Genomic DNA, 16,731 nt, shown 5'->3' with positions numbered 1-16,731 from the left:
CTGAAGTTAGCGTGCTAACAACCTAGCCTCATACTCTGAGCTCCCAGTCCAGGCAACTACAAACACAGCTAACTAGCACTTAGCGGTTGCTCTGGTGATATGCTGCTTCCTGTTTATTGTGAGTATGAATTTGGACAGGTATCCAGTTCCTACATATTGCACCTTTAAAGAAAATTAGTACATGAGCAACGTTTAAGACATTCATGGTTCCCAGACGATGTAGTCAAATGATAAATGTGGTAACCCCCCCCCACTTTTCCTGTAACATTTTTGTTTGTTATCGATGTATTTAAATAACTACTGCATCAATGTCTCTGAAATGTGTCAGACATTCATTGTCCACATGGGATGAATTATAACTGTGGTGATCCCCTGAATTTTCATCTGGTACCGTTAGCATGCCAACACCAAAAACAATCATAGTGAGCATGAAACATATTTGTCTTGTTAGCATAGTCATGGTAGGCATGTTAGAATACTTATTTTACCATGTACCTCAAAGTCTTGCTATAGTACAGAGTTAAGTTATGACTACGGTCGAAATGAGACAAAATCAGACTAAAATGTTTTATTTTAAGGGCCTATAAAAACAACAGAGAACACAGTTTACATCTGAGCAGTTTCACAGCGACTTAATCAAACAAGCAAATATTGTTCAGTGTCTTCTAAAACATGATTTGCGGACTTAAAGAGTAGTCGATACCAACTACGAGGAATTAAATAGCAACAATGCCAAAAATGAGAGTTGACATCCGAAAAGATGTCAAGTTTTATTCATCCTCATCTTCCAGTATAGCAGACAGACTTTCCCCAAGTTTACATCCTAAAAGTTTATCACCAAAACCTCCATTTTTGCCTTTTAACTGCAGCATAAACGCCACAAGACATTATAAAGTCGACACCCCAGCAGGATCCCCTCGTCACGTCCTCAGTTTGATTATAACGAGGATGAGAGAAAAAAAAAGCAATATATTAGAGTATTCTGTTAAAGTGCAGACATCAGAGAATACAATTACATCACAGCTTCAGGACAGAATCGCTAACAGAGAAATCGGTGTTTTTACAGCGCGTGTTTTGAGGAGAGAGCGGTGATCACCGAGACACCGGGCGCTCTGTGGACGCCTCTCTGCTCTCCTGGAAGGCCGTGTAGCGTTCCCGAAACTCATGGAGGAAGTTATATTGCTGTGAGAGAGAGCAGAATTATGTCAACATGTTTTCATCTGTTCTGGGCAGCAATATTACATATCGTATCTTTAATTCTTATGTAGTGGAAAATGTTTGGCATGAATACTGAGCATATGCATGATTAATGTGCTAATTGTGCAAAAGCTATATCAGGCTGGAGTCCCTTAAATAGAAGAGATTCAGGGAGGGAGAATTAACCTCTCACCTTCACCGTTTGTATCGCTCCTCCTCCTCGGTGCTCCCGGAGGATTTCGATTGCTTTGTTTGCCGTCAGAGTCACAGAGAGTTGAAGCAGCAGGCAGGCAGCGACTGTGCAGCAGGAAAAACACGACAAGACAGCCGTGTGATCAGAGCGGTGACATAACACTCACCGGAGAGAGGATTTAACATTTATAACAAAAAGGTCAAAACTTATTCAGCGTAAAAATGATATATTTAGAAAGGTGACACACGGCAGAGGTTCACTTTCAAAGTAGAAGGATAAATTAAATATTCTCACTTAATCCAGAGCGTCCCAGGCCGCCGTAACAGCTGAAGGGGAAGAGAGAGAAGAGAAAAAAAAACCACAAAATCCAATCAGATGCAAGAAACTGAAATCAAATAGCTCAGTTGCGTAATAAGAGGTGTCCTGAGGGTGATGGTTTGCAGAAAATAGCCTTTGTGGTGAGAGGTACTCTGGGGCTTTCTCGCACTTCGAGGCTTTAAGAGGACTCCAAATATTTTAAAAAACACAACATCTGCATCAGTGTTTATTTTCAACCTTAGCCGGGGGAGGAGACAAATATGCCGCCTCACATTTACATTAACCCACTTATATATGAAGGGCATCCAGCCAGTGTGTTTCTTGTTGCAAGCTCACTCTGGGATTTAAGAGCCTTTAAAGAGGTCTATCAGGTAATTTTTCAGCTGAATTTGCATTTCCTTGTTTTACAGGGTGACACGTAAACAGGAAACCTTCTTTTCACTGCTGCAGTAGATGTCTTTACCTCCTCCATGCGAACACGTTGCTCTGAATTCATCACAGGATTTCCTTTGAGTTCAGAATCCTTTGAAAGTGTGCAGCTGCTGCCATGCCCCAAAAAACAGTGCACGGTTGGAGACGGTCCAATTAAAACTTTTCACATTCAAAAAGAGGATCTGAGCAGATCATTTTTCATGTGTTAGGACATAAAATCTCCTTATTTCTAGATAGCAAACTTCCGAACCTACATTGCTAAAAGAAAATTGTTTAAAATGATAAATCCCTTTATTAAAATGTAAGGTTTTCTTTGAGTTTTGTGATTATGTCATAAAGTATGACAGGAGAGCATCATTCCTCAAACCTCAATAGAAGCTTTGAATGTAATATAATTTACATTCAGTCAGCACAGCCCGAGTACAGACTTTCTGAAGAACATCAAGTGTCAGCAGTGTTGTTTTTATACCACTTTACTTGTCTTAACATGAAAACTTCTACTGACAGCAGCTTGAACTGTCAGCGAGAATAATTCAAACGTGTGAGTGTTTCTATGTTGGAAGTCATTTCTGTTCCTTTGTTATCAAGAGCAACGAGGAAGATAAACTGGGAAATGTAAAATAGCTCTACGTGATCGGAAGGTTCTCTTCGTCTGCACTTTGTTTGAACGCCGACTCGCAGTGTGAGGCATCAGTTCACTCACTGGATCACAGTCCTCCTGTTGTTCTCGAGGCTGACCTGCAGCTCCTCGAGGATCTGGCAGCACTGCTCCAGCTCTGGAGCGTCTCCGTCTGGAAAGGGCATGTGGTGAACTGTGAAGCCTCGCTGCTGGTAGACGTCCAGCAGGGAGGGAACTCTGTACTTGTTCAGTTCTCCTCTGGTGCAGAACACAAACACCTCCTGTACACCCTGATTCTGAAGCTCTTCTGTTAACGAGAAAGGAGAGAAGAGCACTTACAAACTGCTGCTACAAGATCAGACGTTTTGTCCTTTGACGTAAGAGGCCTTTTCTCTCTAACACATAATAACACATAGGAATATTTTACACAGTCAGGTACATCATTGGCACATATTGTTGGAAAATGGGGAATTAAATTTCATTTAAAAGTTGCTGAACCGGACCTTAGAAATTAAAATGTAATCTTTATTTTTTAGACAAGACAGCTCCCTTTATGCCATCCATATAATTTCACTCTCACATAATATATTGCCCCAATTTTCCAGTATGAGGTAATGTCAAAAATAGAAAATGGAGTCTGCACGATAGATACCTGAAACATCACATGTGCAGGTAAGACATATTCACGACAGCATCATCTAATGTGCAGGCTTATTACCTCCAAGTCTGACATGACGAGTCCACAATAAATAGAGAAACAGAAGCGATATTGAAAAAACATTTGCACTTTTGTTCGTCTTACCAACATCTCTCTCCAGACTCCTGCGGATATCTTTGTACTTGCAACCTGAAGTGAGATCGAGCAAACATTTTTACTTTCGGTGGCACACCAGCAACACGCAGAGATGTGTGACATGATAAACTATGACTTTACCTGGTAGTGCACATATCCCGAGAAACTGCGAGCACTCCACTATGGACAGAGGTAACCTGAAAACCAACCAAAAAAATTATACAAACATAAACACAGGGATGCTTGTTTTGTACATTCAACCGAACATTTATCTGATCACACAGGTTGAAAACTGCTGGAACTCACCAGGAGACGTGGAAGGGAGTCAGCTGCTCCTCTCCAACTTCCTCGTCCTCGGATGAGGAGTCAAACTCGCTTGTCCTCATGGCTTCAGACTGTTGAGACAAAAGGAAGGACATTAAAATTCAGTGCTCAGAGTCACAGAACAAAACCTGTTTACTTCACATAAGTGTGCTTCTTTTAAAGAGACTTTTTAGATTTTTAGAAATAAGTACATTTGTGTTGTGATGGATTCAAGTCTAAGCAAGAAACTTACTAAATGTGCAGTCAACATCCAAAGTCCAGGGTGTAAAAACAAAGCATTTTATCACAGCATAATGCAACAGCCAATCAATACATTTTAGCATTGTGGAGCTCATAATGTTGAGTTTTTGTTGAAACTGCAAGAAGGATGTTGATTTAACACTAAAACAATGGCTGCTTGGTTTGTTTACTTCAAAGAAAATAACTTTTGTTGTTGACTGAATTACACTGTGCAGGTCTTTATGTCACTGTCAGCTGTTGTTCCCTCATGATATAGGCTAAACATGCTACAGCCATGTTAGGTATGGCCCTTTAAATAGGCTATCGTGTCAGCAGGAAGCTAGCTTACACACCGTAAACTATTAATTAAACATGCTGTAACCTGGCTAGTTCCTAGATCTTTCTCCAGTACTAAACATATATTATTCTGCAGATGAAGACAACACAACATTTGATAGTGTATTCAGTATAAGTCAGGAATGGCGACACAGCTCGAGGAGAACTGGCAGCAGGCTGTGGCTAGCATTAGCTGTGCAGCTCTGTCAGACCGAAAACAGACATTTAAATTACATCTTTATCTATTAAACACTATCAGAAAAGCGCAAAGAGCCGTTTAGAATTCCGTACATGTGCATAAATGTTTTGTTTAGCTTATTATGGGGTGTAATTTGATCGTTTTCTGTGTCCTCACCGGTCACTCTCTCCTCCTGTCGTCTGTTTTGACAGCTCCGTCAGCTGCAGAGCGATTTGAAAACTCCATGAGCCGAGCAGCCAATCAGATTCAAGTACTGCCCCCTAGCCACGCCCCTTACCATAACAACGGCAGATTGTGTGAGCTGGATTTGTTCTACAGATCGGGCCACGGGGGCGGAGTGAAGTATATGTACATCCCTAGAATATCGAGGAAATGACATGCTTTTCAGTTTATTTGAAAATATTAACATAATTTACACAATTTCTTTAGATAGTTTAGGCACTGTGATGTATGGAAGTCCATATCTGCAATTTAAAGAAAATTTAAATCAATTATTTCGACTTTCGAGTTAATATTTCAGATGTTTTCTCTAATAATTTTTACTTTTTCATCTCATTATTTTGACTTTCAATTACATAATTATGACTTTGATATTTTTTAAGATCAATTTCCATCTCATATTTTCTACTTTACCTCATAATTTTGACTTTCTATGTCATAATTTAGATGTTTTGTCCAACAATGTCTACTTTTTTGCCTTCCTTTACCTTTTACCTGCCTTTCTTTTTCATATTTTTGACTTCATATTTCATAATTTTTGTTTTTATTTGGTAATTTAGACGTTTTATCTCAGAATTATTACTTTGATCACATATTTTTCGACTTTCAAATTCATCATTTTTATTATTTTTTTGTAAATTAGACGTTTTATCTCAGAATTATTACATTTTTATCTCATTATTTCGACTTTCTATTACATAGTTTGTACTTTTAATTTCATATCTTTTTTGTAATTATAAATTATATAAATATTATATAAAAATAATTTCATATTTTCGACTTTAATAATTTACAATTTCTATTTCATCATTTAGACGTTTTATCTCAGAATTCTGACTTTGATATTTATGACTTGGCCTACCATAGGAACATCATTTTTGCAAACTTAGCTTTCAACCTTTTCCCCCCTTGACTCAAACGGGCTTCCATAGAATCACTTGAAGAACCACCGACAGAATCTCATGTTCTCACACTGAAAACCTCAAAATAAAATGACTTCACGAGCAACATTTTAAATGCTATATGAACAAAATAAAAAAAAACCTGAACACATCGTTGTAAAACAAGTGTATGCAGATGCACAACACTGACTAAATGACGGTCAGTAACTGTGTTGTAAATGTCCATTAGGTGATTTGCATGATTCATCCTGAGCAGTGAACAGTGTTGCTGCTCACTGAGCGTCATGCGGGACATCTGCTGTCCGCACAGAACAGCCGCAGCTCAGCAGCGCTCCACCGCATCAAACACCGCAAATCAATGAAAACAAGAGGACAGAGGAGAAAACTGGAGGTCTGAAAGTGCTTTTGGATCCACTTATCATCTCTGCAGATGTCTGGAGGAGAGATTTTAAACAGCTTCGACTGAGGTGAGTTTGTTTGAGCCTTTATCTTTAGCTTCAGCACTCAGCCTGTCTCTGTCTTTTCTCCTTTTTAATAGTGGATTCTTGAATATTTGGACACCAGTGACATTATAATCATGTTTGGAAATATAATAACATACTTAAAGATGTAGTTTATAATCTTGCAGCCTACAAAAAAAAACATATTTTAATTCCACAAGTGATTTAAAATCAGCCTCCTATTAACCTCTCTTACTCTGTGTATAAATGACTTTATTTGGTGTATTTGCAGTTTAAAACACGAGGCTAAAATGCATTTTCCATTTTGTTTTGTTTTTTGCTGATCCGTGCCTGTCCTTCTGTCGGCAGACCTATAAGGAGGGATCTTGGCTCCTGCAGCCATTTCCCCTGCAGGGCTGAGCTCTTTGGCTGGCTCGCCACTTCCTTTAGCAGAGGGGCTGCTGGCAGGGGCAACACTGAAGCAGGTACCGCACACAAACACGCACACAGGCACCAAAGTCTTTAAATCAGCTTGTTCTAACTCCTCTGGTTCATTTATAGGCTTTAAGACGAATTAATGATGCTTAATTCACATTTTTGTGCTGAAAACCTGAAGTGATGGAGATAAACTCTGTGCAGATATTCATGTTTTTGTCTGTTTCCATGTGCATTTGGTTAAGAAGAGGTTAAAGATTCAGTGTGCTGGGGGGAAAAAAGCAGGCTGACCTCCCTTCTTTGTAGCTATTGTGTGAATGCAACACTATCTGTTTGACAGGGAATCACACAGGAGAACAAGCTTTTCTCTGCATGATGGACTTAAAGAGAACAAACTCAGCTGTGTTTTTCTCCTCTGTACAGATAAAGATATGAAACAGATCAGGTCAGGCTGCACAGTTTGTTCCCATTAATGTTTGTGTGTTTGCAAACAGCCTTGTTTGTGTCGTTCGCTGCGTGCAGGTCATGAAGCCTCAGGAGGCCGAGCTCGTCACCGAGATCTCCAAGGTATTCCACACCTTCCCCCTCATCAGCCAGCCTGGCTCTGTTAAAGAGACAGTTCGCACTAAACTGTTGGAAATCCAGGTCCAAAAGTCACTGCTGTTGTGCCTCATTGATTGTATTTTGACTCTTGTTGTCCCGTCAGTTACAATGCATGGTGTCGGAGTTGAAGACGGGCTTCACCAGCGCTCTGCTGGAGCTCAGTCAGATCCAACATGGAGACACGTACCTGCGGGAGGAGATGGAGGAGAACCGGAGGAGCTGCCAGAAGAAAGCGCTTCACCTGGAGGCCCTGGTGGAGTCACTGAGGGTGAGGGTCGGATTACTTTAACTCCTGAAAATGCGCAAAAGTTTGGTTACAGAATGTCTTTTATTAACATTAACAGTGCAGAAATGATGAGATGTAGTTCTGACGAAAGCTCTCATCGTCGTGTCGTCCTGCAGGAGGAACTTGGCGTGATGCAGTGTCAGATCCTGCAGCTGTACAGCAACAGACAGAGACCGCTGCAGGAGGGGAAGAGCTCCTCATCCAAACACAGAGACAGGTACAGCACATAAAATAAAAAACAAGCTTTGGAATTATATCTATAGGTAAATTAGATTATAGTCCAGGAGCTAGTCTGCTCAGACAATCCAGTGTTAGCAAAATTAAAGGAAATGTTCACCCAAAAAATGTATTTATTTGTTGAGGAAATTGCTACATTGCCATTTTTTCAGAAGAACTTCGCTGACTCCTATGTCTCATCAGTATCTCTTGACAGATAAAGATTAACTTGTTTAACTCGATCAAAGTTCAACAGTTCCATCTGTGTTTACTTGCAGATGCTTTAGCTCCGTTGGTGTCTTCTCTGAAGTTGACCCCAAAGGCCAAAAACACATACAAGAAATAAAAAAGAGCCAAACAAGAATTGGAATTGGCTTTTGAAGTTAACAACTACTTTGAAATATATGCAAGACTGAAAGCACAAATACAGATACATTGATTTATTTAAAGGGGGCAGTGGAGCTCTTTCTGGTTTGTGCCATAGAGAACAAAGTGTAGCCGTGTTAGAGACATTCCTCCACCTCTGTTGTCTCGGCAGTGATCCAGCGGACTCGTCCTGTGAGCGGAGACAGTGCGAGTGTTCGTCTGCTCCGCCCGCCTGTCTGTCCAGAGGGAAACTGCTCCTCCACTGTTTCCTGCAGGGCCTCAAGGCAGGACTGAATGAAGGCACAGGTGAGCGAACACCTTCTGTCAGCGAGACGATAGCGACAGTACAAACCTCCCTGCGAAAGCCTCGTCCGTGCAGCTCGCTTAACATGTTCTTGTTCCTGCAGATGCGCGACATCAGGTGGCGATGCAGCTTCTCCACTCTGAGTGGGAGTACGTGTCGACTTTAAACCAGCTGTACGACAAATACAGATCGCCACCGGCTCACCTCATGACAGCGGAGCCATAGTGAGTGTTAGACAGTTCATTTGACACATGTCGCATACTTACTTGACCGAATTCTTCCGGGACACCAAAACCTGAGAACACAGTTGCGCAAATGATGCAACACAGATGCCAAAACTGAAAATGCATCATCTCAAGTGGGCTTTAATATGTGAGCATGATCAAACACATAATGTGCTCAGGTCAGGGGAGCAAAATCTGAACAATCTCCTCTCTGCTCTTAATTTCCTCCCATCTTCCTCCTTTTTTTGTGTTTGTGATCCAGTCAGACGTATCTGAAGTTTGTGGAGCAGCTGCTGCAGAGACATCTGCTCTTCAGAAACACCCTGCAGGAGCGACTGTCCGCCGAACACTGGAAGTCTCTGGTCGGAGACATCCTGGTGCAGCTCATCGGACAGAACGACGTGGGCTGCTTGATCATTTTTATGATTTTAATCTGTTTTTCTGAACACCAACGGAGCTCACGACTGCTCTGACTCTGTGTTTTCCAGACAGCCTTCTCCGACATGTACCTCGGATACACGACCACCCTGGCGTCGTTCCTCTCGCTGGAGTTCAGACGACTAAATCAAGCTGAGAAAAGTCACAAGACGCAGGTATTGTAAAGTAAAGTAGACAGCTATAACATCATCAGTCTAATTCACCTGAGAAATAAAACGTGCTCGTGGATGTTGTTTCAACAGAACGGCCAGATGGAGAGAGAGGAAATGAAACTGCTCTCCCTGCTGTTGGCACCTGTGTCTCGCATACACAGCTACCTGAGCCACATTCAGGTGAGTCAGCGGCCGCCGGTGGAGCTGCAGGTACATCAGTGTGACACCGCAGGTCAACCTCAAGTCCAGCATCTTAAAAACACTGAGAGCAGAAGATACAACGCGTGAAAACTGGAGATAATCTGAACAATGTAGCAATTTTTCTGGTAAATTTCTGCTGATTTTTTCTCCATTCTCCTCTAGAACTTGTTGCAGTGGACGGGGAAAGAGCATCCTGACTGCAGCCTCCTGCTGGGAACTGAGCGAGCACTGAGGAGCATTTTGTCCCGCTGTCACGTCACCCTGGAGGAAGACGTCCGGTGGGAGGAGGGAGAAGCATCAGGACAAAGGTCAGGGCATCATGAGAAACATCAGAGCCTCTGACATCACATGAGATGGCACTCTGTGTCTTTGATTAACAGACTCAGAGATTAAAATGTGTGTTTTCTATGTGTGTGTGTGGACAGCAGCTGCTCTGATGCGGTGGCAGGTGGATCCTCTTCGAACTGTTGCAGGAGGAGCCAACAGACCAGAGACTGTCAGCAGGAGTCCACCGCTGCAGCTCAGAGGTGAGTGTGTCGCCCTCTGCTGGCTCCACACAGCAGCAGACTGAGTGGCTCTCCTCACAGACATTTACACCTATGCCGGAGTTCATGATTTTACCTTCCTACCATCCTTTCATCTCAGAAAAACAACTTGCAGACAGATTTTTGTTGACGCTCTATTATTACACAGCTTTTTTTCTTTAGCTGCTTGTCTCAATGTTTTTTGCTCTCTCTTTTTTTGTTCCTTTATTGAAGCACTTTGTGATGTTTGTTCCTGAAATGTGCTCTATAAGTAACCTCATTATTATTATTATTATTATTATTATTATTAAATGGAATATTTGCCTTAAAACAAGTTATGAAAGAACAGGCTTGCATCCTGTTTAAAAATCAAATTCCAGGTATTTTCAATGACTTTCCAGGCCCATTTTTTTTTGCAAATTCAAGCGCCCAAAATGGGTCAAGGTGAATTACTGTTTAAACACTGAGAACCAGCAGGCTTTACAGACGCTCACGGACATCGATTTAAAAACAGACGGAGGCTTGAATGTGTGAACACTTCTAAATTGTTCATTATGTCTATTTTCAAACACTTTCAAGGCCTTGATTCCCTGCAAAGTAACTACAAGTGTGAGAAAAAAAAAAATCCTTTAAAACACCTTTAAAGGAAAAGTTCACTCAAAAATGAAAATTCAGTCATCAGCTATGAAATTGAATCCAACTTTCCCTTTTGGGTGAAATGTTCCTTTAAGTTTTGGCCCCTGAGTAGATGTTCTACAGATTGTCCCCCGTCTCTCCCTCAGAGACGACCCGCAGGCTGTCGGCCTCACTAACGGCGTGGACGCCTGCCACTCGATGCGTCTCGAGTGCTGGTCCTGCAGCCCGGTGAGGAGGAAGGACTGTGGAAGAGACCGGACCGCCCCGATCCAGCCGGGCCGAGACTGCGGACACGCCTGCTGCTCCCTCCTCACCCCCGACGCCGCCGCGTGGGGGGAGAACAGCGACTCGGGTCAGGGCACCTTCAGCCAGACCACCGGGAATGCGACCAACGGGCTGGAGCCGCCTCACGACGACCACGAGGACTGCGAGACGGACGCGGACGACACCTCCGCCTTCGACTACTCCTCCGTCACCTCCTGCAGTCCTGACGGCACCCTGCGCAGGGAGATCAGCAACAGCGAGGAGGACAGCGGGGAGGACAGCCAGGTGCCGGTGCTGTTGAAGCCCTCGTACAGCCAGCAGCAGCAGCAGCAGCAGCAGTCGAGGGAGGCGCCCAGAGAGAGGACTGTGTGTCTGAGGTGGCAGATCCCCCGGCTGACCCCTCACCCTCCTCTGAGGACCACAGCCGGGCCGTGCGTGGACGGGCCCAAGCCCTGCCTGGTCAGCTCCTACGGGAAGAGGCTGGTCAGCGTCAGGAAGGGGTCGCCGCCTCTACACCCGAAAAGTGCCTTCAGGCCCATCTGGGACGACCCATCCAAACAGGTACCTGTCCACACTGGAGCCCCTGTCATCTACTATCGTCACGGTGATGGACTGATGCTAAGAGTATAGATCAATAACCACATTCTCCCTTCCTGTTAGTTTTACTCTTAAACTTTCTCTCTGCAGGCTGATTCAGCTCCGGAGAAAGACAGCAGACAAGGCTTCATACCGATTCAAGCTACAACGCGGCAAAGCTTTCAGACCTTCAACTCGAACAGAGAAAATCTGAGGTGAGATCCTTTCAGCCGGTGGAATCATGATGTCATTACACTCTGGAGGTAAAATCTAAAACCTCTGCGTGTTGTGTTTCTTCAGACCGGGCCTGCCTCATCAGAGAGGTAACCACGCAGCGGTCATGAGCGGCGGAGGATTGTGGGACGACAGCGAAGACAGCGAGGGACCCTGCAGCACCGTCTGACCCCCACCCCCCGCTGTCCTCACCGGAGACGAGAGGACGATCACTACGAACTGCTGCACACAAAAAAACTCTGAGGTTACAAGCCGTGAGTTCTGTGAAGGATACAAGTTCTCAAAAGTGAAAACTGAATTCATGGACCTGAAACAGAAATTCTTCTGGACTTTCTGTTGAATCTGAACCTTTTTTGGACACCGCAGACCTCTCTCTCTATTCAGCTGTTTGGTTTTTAAGGATTACACTTTGACACGCTGGATAAAATCTGAGAATATGTTGGAGTTTGTGTGTCAAAAAAAAAAGAAAAAAAAGATTCTGTTATTCAACAAATAGGTCGCACTAAATACTGAAATACACACTTAAATATTCAAAAACAAATGATTTCAACTGGAGGTGAGATGGTGACATGTGATGATGAAATGCAGCTAAAGCACGGTGCTAGTTTAATTTTTTAAATATCCAAAGGAAGATGTGACGGAAAGCTTTTGGGGGAAAAAACACTTGCTTGCTTTCTGGCAGAGAATTAACACCAAATGATAAAACAACAGTCACCATCACTCCTCTTACTGTAAGTTAAAATTCAGCGATCACAAATACTGGAAACAACTAACACCTCTGTGTAAAAGCAGTTTTGTAAAAAGTACCCAAAAGTAATAAAAATAAAGATATCATCCTAAAAGATAAAAGTGAAAGTCACTCATGATTTGTGCTCGAATAAAAGTCTCTAAGTATCTGACATGTACTTACTTATCTAAAGTAATTTTCTGGCAATACATACATTTAAAAGTAGAAGTAAAAGTAAATAATACATGCATTAACATGTGCTTCATGTACTTTATACTATGGATCAAACTATTATCAACCTGGCCGATTATCTGACTGACAAAATCTTGTTTTTATCCGACTGCTGATAAAATAAATATATTTTAAAACGCGCTGCTTTGGCTCCGATGCAGCCTGCAAAGTAACTAGCAACTAAAGTTTCCAGAGAGATGTAGTGGAGTAAAAAGTACAGTATTTGCCTTCAAAATGTGGAAGTGTGAAGTCGCAGAAAATGGAAATACTCAAGGAAAGTACCTCAAAATTGCACTTCAGTACAGTACTTACATTTCATCGCATCTGTTAAATAGTCATAAATTTCATATTTCTTTTCTCAGGATGACAGTTACATGACCCGCCCTTCTCTGCCTCTGATTGGATAGTATTTGTTGCCTTCACTGAGTTGGTTCGTTGGAAAAAAACAGTGTATCACATTAACGATATAATTGGTTTATTATTGAGATTTAGAGGCGTCACTAGATGGACGGACAGAGAGACGCTAGCTGTTCCTCATGTTTCCGGTCAATACTAAACGAAGCTAACCGGACGCTAGTTGCAGCCGCATATTTAAAAAGACCAGTGTGTAGGATTTAGTGGCTATTATACAAAAATGGAAACATAATTCTTAATAATATATTCCAAACCAAAGTGCGATCAGATGACAAGACACGTCCCATAATGTCGGGCTACTCCTCATTCTTCAGCTTACTTCCAACACTTAGAACAAAAGAAAAACAAAACAAAACAAAAAAAACAAGAAGAGAAATGAGTAGTTCAGTACAAAATAAGACTGGGTGATTTATTAATCTCATCAAGACCATTAATACAAAGCAGTTAAAAGGCCACATACCACCAAATAAACCGACTGCTGGATCAAGCTGTTACAGTGCCACCGGAGGAAAACCAATCTGTTATTTTGTCGGGGTTTTGAAAAAGAAAAAAAACAAACAAAGGAGAAAAGAATAGTTTGGCAAAAATAACCCCACCAATACTGACTTGGGAAACGGGACAAAATGGACAGAACGTGAGCAAAGATATCGGTCCTCTGTAACTCATCTCTGGAGGAGGGCTCGGTCTATTTTCAGGGCAAAGCGAGGAGAAAAACGGGCGCGAGTGATGTTGTGGTCGGACATCCTCAGGTGTTTTCTGGGGGGGGGGGGGGGATGAGGGTGAGGCGGTAGACTCGTGTTTTTCTGCCCTGATCCATGTAGAAAGTGAGTTGAACAGTTGCATAGGACCATTGCATTTTTCTTTTCGTTCTTTTTTTTAACAAACATGACCTATAACAACTGTGGCTCTTCAACAGTACAGCCTAAAGTGCACAAAGTGTGTTTCTCAGGAAAAAAAAAACAACAAAATAATAAAGTCCCAATTCTTCACTACGCTCGAACACGTGCAGCTGAATACAGGCGTATGGTGTATATCCAACTGCAGCTTTAATACGATTCCAACCTCTGTTTTTAATGAGTGTTAGCATTAAAAAATCTTTGAAAAGGAGAAAAAGGCAATTAGTAGGATGTACAAAGTGAAGCACACGTCTAAGTAAGTGCTTGGCATATTGAACTTGTATTTGTTTGTTTTTTTTCTCATTGCTTTAAAACAGCTAAAGGGGGGCGGGGGGAGAAAAAAATGGCTTTCCTCAGTTAATACTCCCAGTGTTTCAACTGGAGATTGTCTGTAAGTAAGTTAGTGACAGTGACCTGTTTTTTTCTTGTTTTTTTAAAAGTTTTTATGTTTTTTTATCCGACTGTAGCAGCATTGGATTATTAGGCAATATTCAACTGAACAGATGCGGATGAGGGTACAATACAACAAGGGGGGGCGGGGGGGGGGGGAGAGAAAAAAACTTGTCACTTTATACAAATTATTTAGTTAGTGTATACATGTTATATATACACAGTATCCACAAACATGTACAATTTCATAGTGTATAGCTTTTGTTCTAAACATTACATAGGCAACTTTATTTTTTAGCATTTTAGACACCATTTGCTTATTTCTGTAAAGTAGAAAACAAAATAAAAGGCACATCTTGAGCATGATGCATGGATTATTTCAGTCTTTCCAAAATGTTTTCAAGCAGAAAGAAAAAAAAGAGAGAGATACAGAAGGTTAAAAAGTTCCTCTTTTTCGTGTTTTTTTTTTTGTTTTGTTGTTTTTTTTTTAAGGTATTTTCTCAAGCAGCCACTGGTGGGAGGTTGCTAGTGCTGAAGTTTTAATACCAATGAAGAAGAGTTGGTCGTGAGGGCTTTTTCTTTTGGAGGAGAGCACAGTGTCGAGACAGCAGCGCACGTCTGTAAGGGGTTCGGTTAAGACATCAGCGGGAAAATACGCGTTTCCTCTCCTGTTTGATATCGTGGCAGACGTTTGTTTTTTTTTTTAAAAAGTCTAATCGAAACCTGCTGACTTTGCCCAAACTCGATGTGCAAATGGAGTGTTCTCAGCTCGTGATGACTGGAGCCTGGGGTCAGAGGTCACCGCTGTTGGATTTCTTTTGAAAGGCAACGTTTTGTGGCTGCAGACAAAAAACAGTCAGACAGTTTGACTCACGTCTTTTACAGTCACAGTGTACAGTTGAGATACAAGGTGGGGGATTCAGTGTCGCCTCCTTTATGCGTTTCTTTTAATGTCACATTTCTTAAAAAAAAAAAAGAAAAAAAAGAAATCCCTTATCCCCCTGCATAAAATAAGACTTTGGCAACTGTTTCAGTTTGTAGGAAAAAACAAGTCAATGCTGCTCACAACCACTGCGAAAGAGCTACGTCTCAGTGAGGAGGTCGTAAAAATCCGTGTGAGCTGCAGCAGGACTCCACATGATGTCAATGCCCAAAGAAACAAAGCATGACAGTTGAGGCTACAAAGTCCAAGGCCCCCCACGTTCGCCCCACCCTGACGGAGGAGTGGGACGTGGGGTAAAAGTGTAAGTTTTGAGGGGTGAGAACTTTCATCAGGAGCAGGCGGTCCCGCTCCGTACAGAAGAAACAGACACAAACACTCCTTGTTGTTTATTAGCTGGCACGCCGGTGTGGGTTTCTCATTGGCACAGAGGGTTTACAATGAAGGCGGAGCTACTGATCCCCTGAGAGGCACAGCGGGGGTGTGATTGGTCGATGCAGAGGGAGGGAAGGTGGAGTTGAGTGTGTTCTTTCTGATCAGTAGCTTTGAGTCCACTGTGTCTTAGTTTGCAGGAGACAGTTTGAAGTTCGCTTCACTGGCTGCTGTCGGTGTTCTCCACCAATGTGAGGCCTTGTGGCGGCGGTAGCAGCTCCCTTTTGTACGTCTTTGGTGGGAGTTTAGGGAGTTGCGGGCTGGAGTTGTGGCGTGGGGGCACAGGTGGAGCGGTGATGGGGAGAGGGCAGAGGCTGTTCTGGCTGGCGCTGAGCGGGCAGCTCCGCCTGGGGACGCGAGGAGACGGCGTGCTGGGCGGGGTGTTGGGGGAGCTGGGCGAGCTGCTGAAGTCCCAGTGGTATCGGCCCACGGGGGAAGGCTGCAGGTTGAGGGGGTAGTTGATGAAGATCTCCGGAGGCCGCTGGGGCACCGGGGGAGGCGTGTCGGGCAGAGGGTCGCGGGGAGGCGGAGGCGGAGGGCTGGGCAGGGGGCCGTCGCTCGGTGGGCCGTTGTAGATCAGCGGTCGAGGCTGGTTCCTGGGCGGAGGAGGGGGCAGCCGGGGAGGGATGGCAGGGGGGCTGTCGGACATGGAGCTCAGCTGAGACACAGAGTGAACAGAAGTGTGTCAATAAGCGTTGCTAACAGAAGACGATTACTATAACATATTTATGCCACTAAAATATCCCACTAATTTTTGCTGTTTTGTGGTTTCGTACAGCTTTTTAAGAGTACAATTCGACCACTGTTCAAGCACTTGGAAGGAATCTAAAACAACTACTTCTCTCTCCAACTCTTCATCATCACTTCTTATTTGCTACTATAAATGCAAGTTGTGCATTTGGGTTTATCTAGTTGCTTTTTTCCTGTTGTACCCATCATGTACAGAACTGTAACTCAAAAACCGAGATACGCATTAACCCGTGTGTATCGTTACACCCCCCAAAAAACACATCACAAAAATGAACATTTGCTCCATTTTGCTCACTCGAAT

The 16,731-nt window shown here is 43.0% G+C and overlaps 3 protein-coding genes across 5 annotated transcripts in view; 1 reads left to right on the top strand and 2 right to left on the bottom strand.

The window, feature by feature from the left end:
• Positions 1–553: 553 nt before the first annotated feature.
• Positions 554–4,871, bottom strand: cdkn3 (cyclin dependent kinase inhibitor 3). 2 transcript variants are annotated; one of them, XM_030391569.1, is made up of 8 exons: positions 4,787–4,871; positions 3,859–3,947; positions 3,694–3,749; positions 3,562–3,606; positions 2,844–3,066; positions 1,685–1,716; positions 1,391–1,494; positions 554–1,182 (listed from the first exon to the last, which is right to left on the bottom strand). In XM_030391569.1, the coding sequence occupies exons 2-8, from the start codon at positions 3,936–3,938 to the stop codon at positions 1,093–1,095; spliced, it is 630 nt and encodes a 209-aa protein (XP_030247429.1). In that variant the 5' UTR covers positions 3,939–3,947; positions 4,787–4,871; the 3' UTR covers positions 554–1,092. The 2 variants fall into 2 exon arrangements, with proteins under 2 accessions (XP_030247429.1, XP_030247430.1); XM_030391570.1 differs by lacking the exon at positions 4,787–4,871 and adding an exon at positions 4,723–4,753.
• A 951-nt stretch (positions 4,872–5,822) lies between these two features.
• Positions 5,823–12,549, top strand: LOC115597696 (rho guanine nucleotide exchange factor 33). Of its 2 annotated transcripts, none has more exons than XM_030443886.1 (15): positions 5,823–6,218; positions 6,561–6,676; positions 7,149–7,193; positions 7,333–7,497; positions 7,632–7,732; positions 8,270–8,403; positions 8,505–8,625; positions 8,888–9,026; positions 9,114–9,218; positions 9,306–9,395; positions 9,579–9,724; positions 9,845–9,943; positions 10,723–11,401; positions 11,528–11,631; positions 11,717–12,549. In XM_030443886.1, the coding sequence occupies exons 3-15, from the start codon at positions 7,152–7,154 to the stop codon at positions 11,817–11,819; spliced, it is 2,028 nt and encodes a 675-aa protein (XP_030299746.1). In that variant the 5' UTR covers positions 5,823–6,218; positions 6,561–6,676; positions 7,149–7,151; the 3' UTR covers positions 11,820–12,549. The 2 variants fall into 2 exon arrangements, with proteins under 2 accessions (XP_030299746.1, XP_030299745.1); XM_030443885.1 differs by having other exon boundaries at positions 5,824–6,218; positions 9,842–9,943.
• An 853-nt stretch (positions 12,550–13,402) lies between these two features.
• sos2 (son of sevenless homolog 2 (Drosophila)) overlaps positions 13,403–16,731 on the bottom strand; it is a 31,567-nt gene continuing 28,238 nt past the window's right edge. Inside the window, exon 23 of the mRNA XM_030443884.1 lies at positions 13,403–16,338. Within this exon, the coding sequence (XP_030299744.1) occupies positions 15,841–16,338 (498 nt within the window). The 3' untranslated portion in view covers positions 13,403–15,840. The remainder of the gene's footprint in view (positions 16,339–16,731) is intronic.

The sequence above is a fragment of the Sparus aurata genome, chromosome 16, assembly GCF_900880675.1.
Source record: "Sparus aurata chromosome 16, fSpaAur1.1, whole genome shotgun sequence".
Taxonomy (NCBI): domain Eukaryota; kingdom Metazoa; phylum Chordata; class Actinopteri; order Spariformes; family Sparidae; genus Sparus; species Sparus aurata.
Note: the sequence above shows the minus strand (reverse complement) of the source record. Positions and strands in the feature narration are given on the sequence as shown.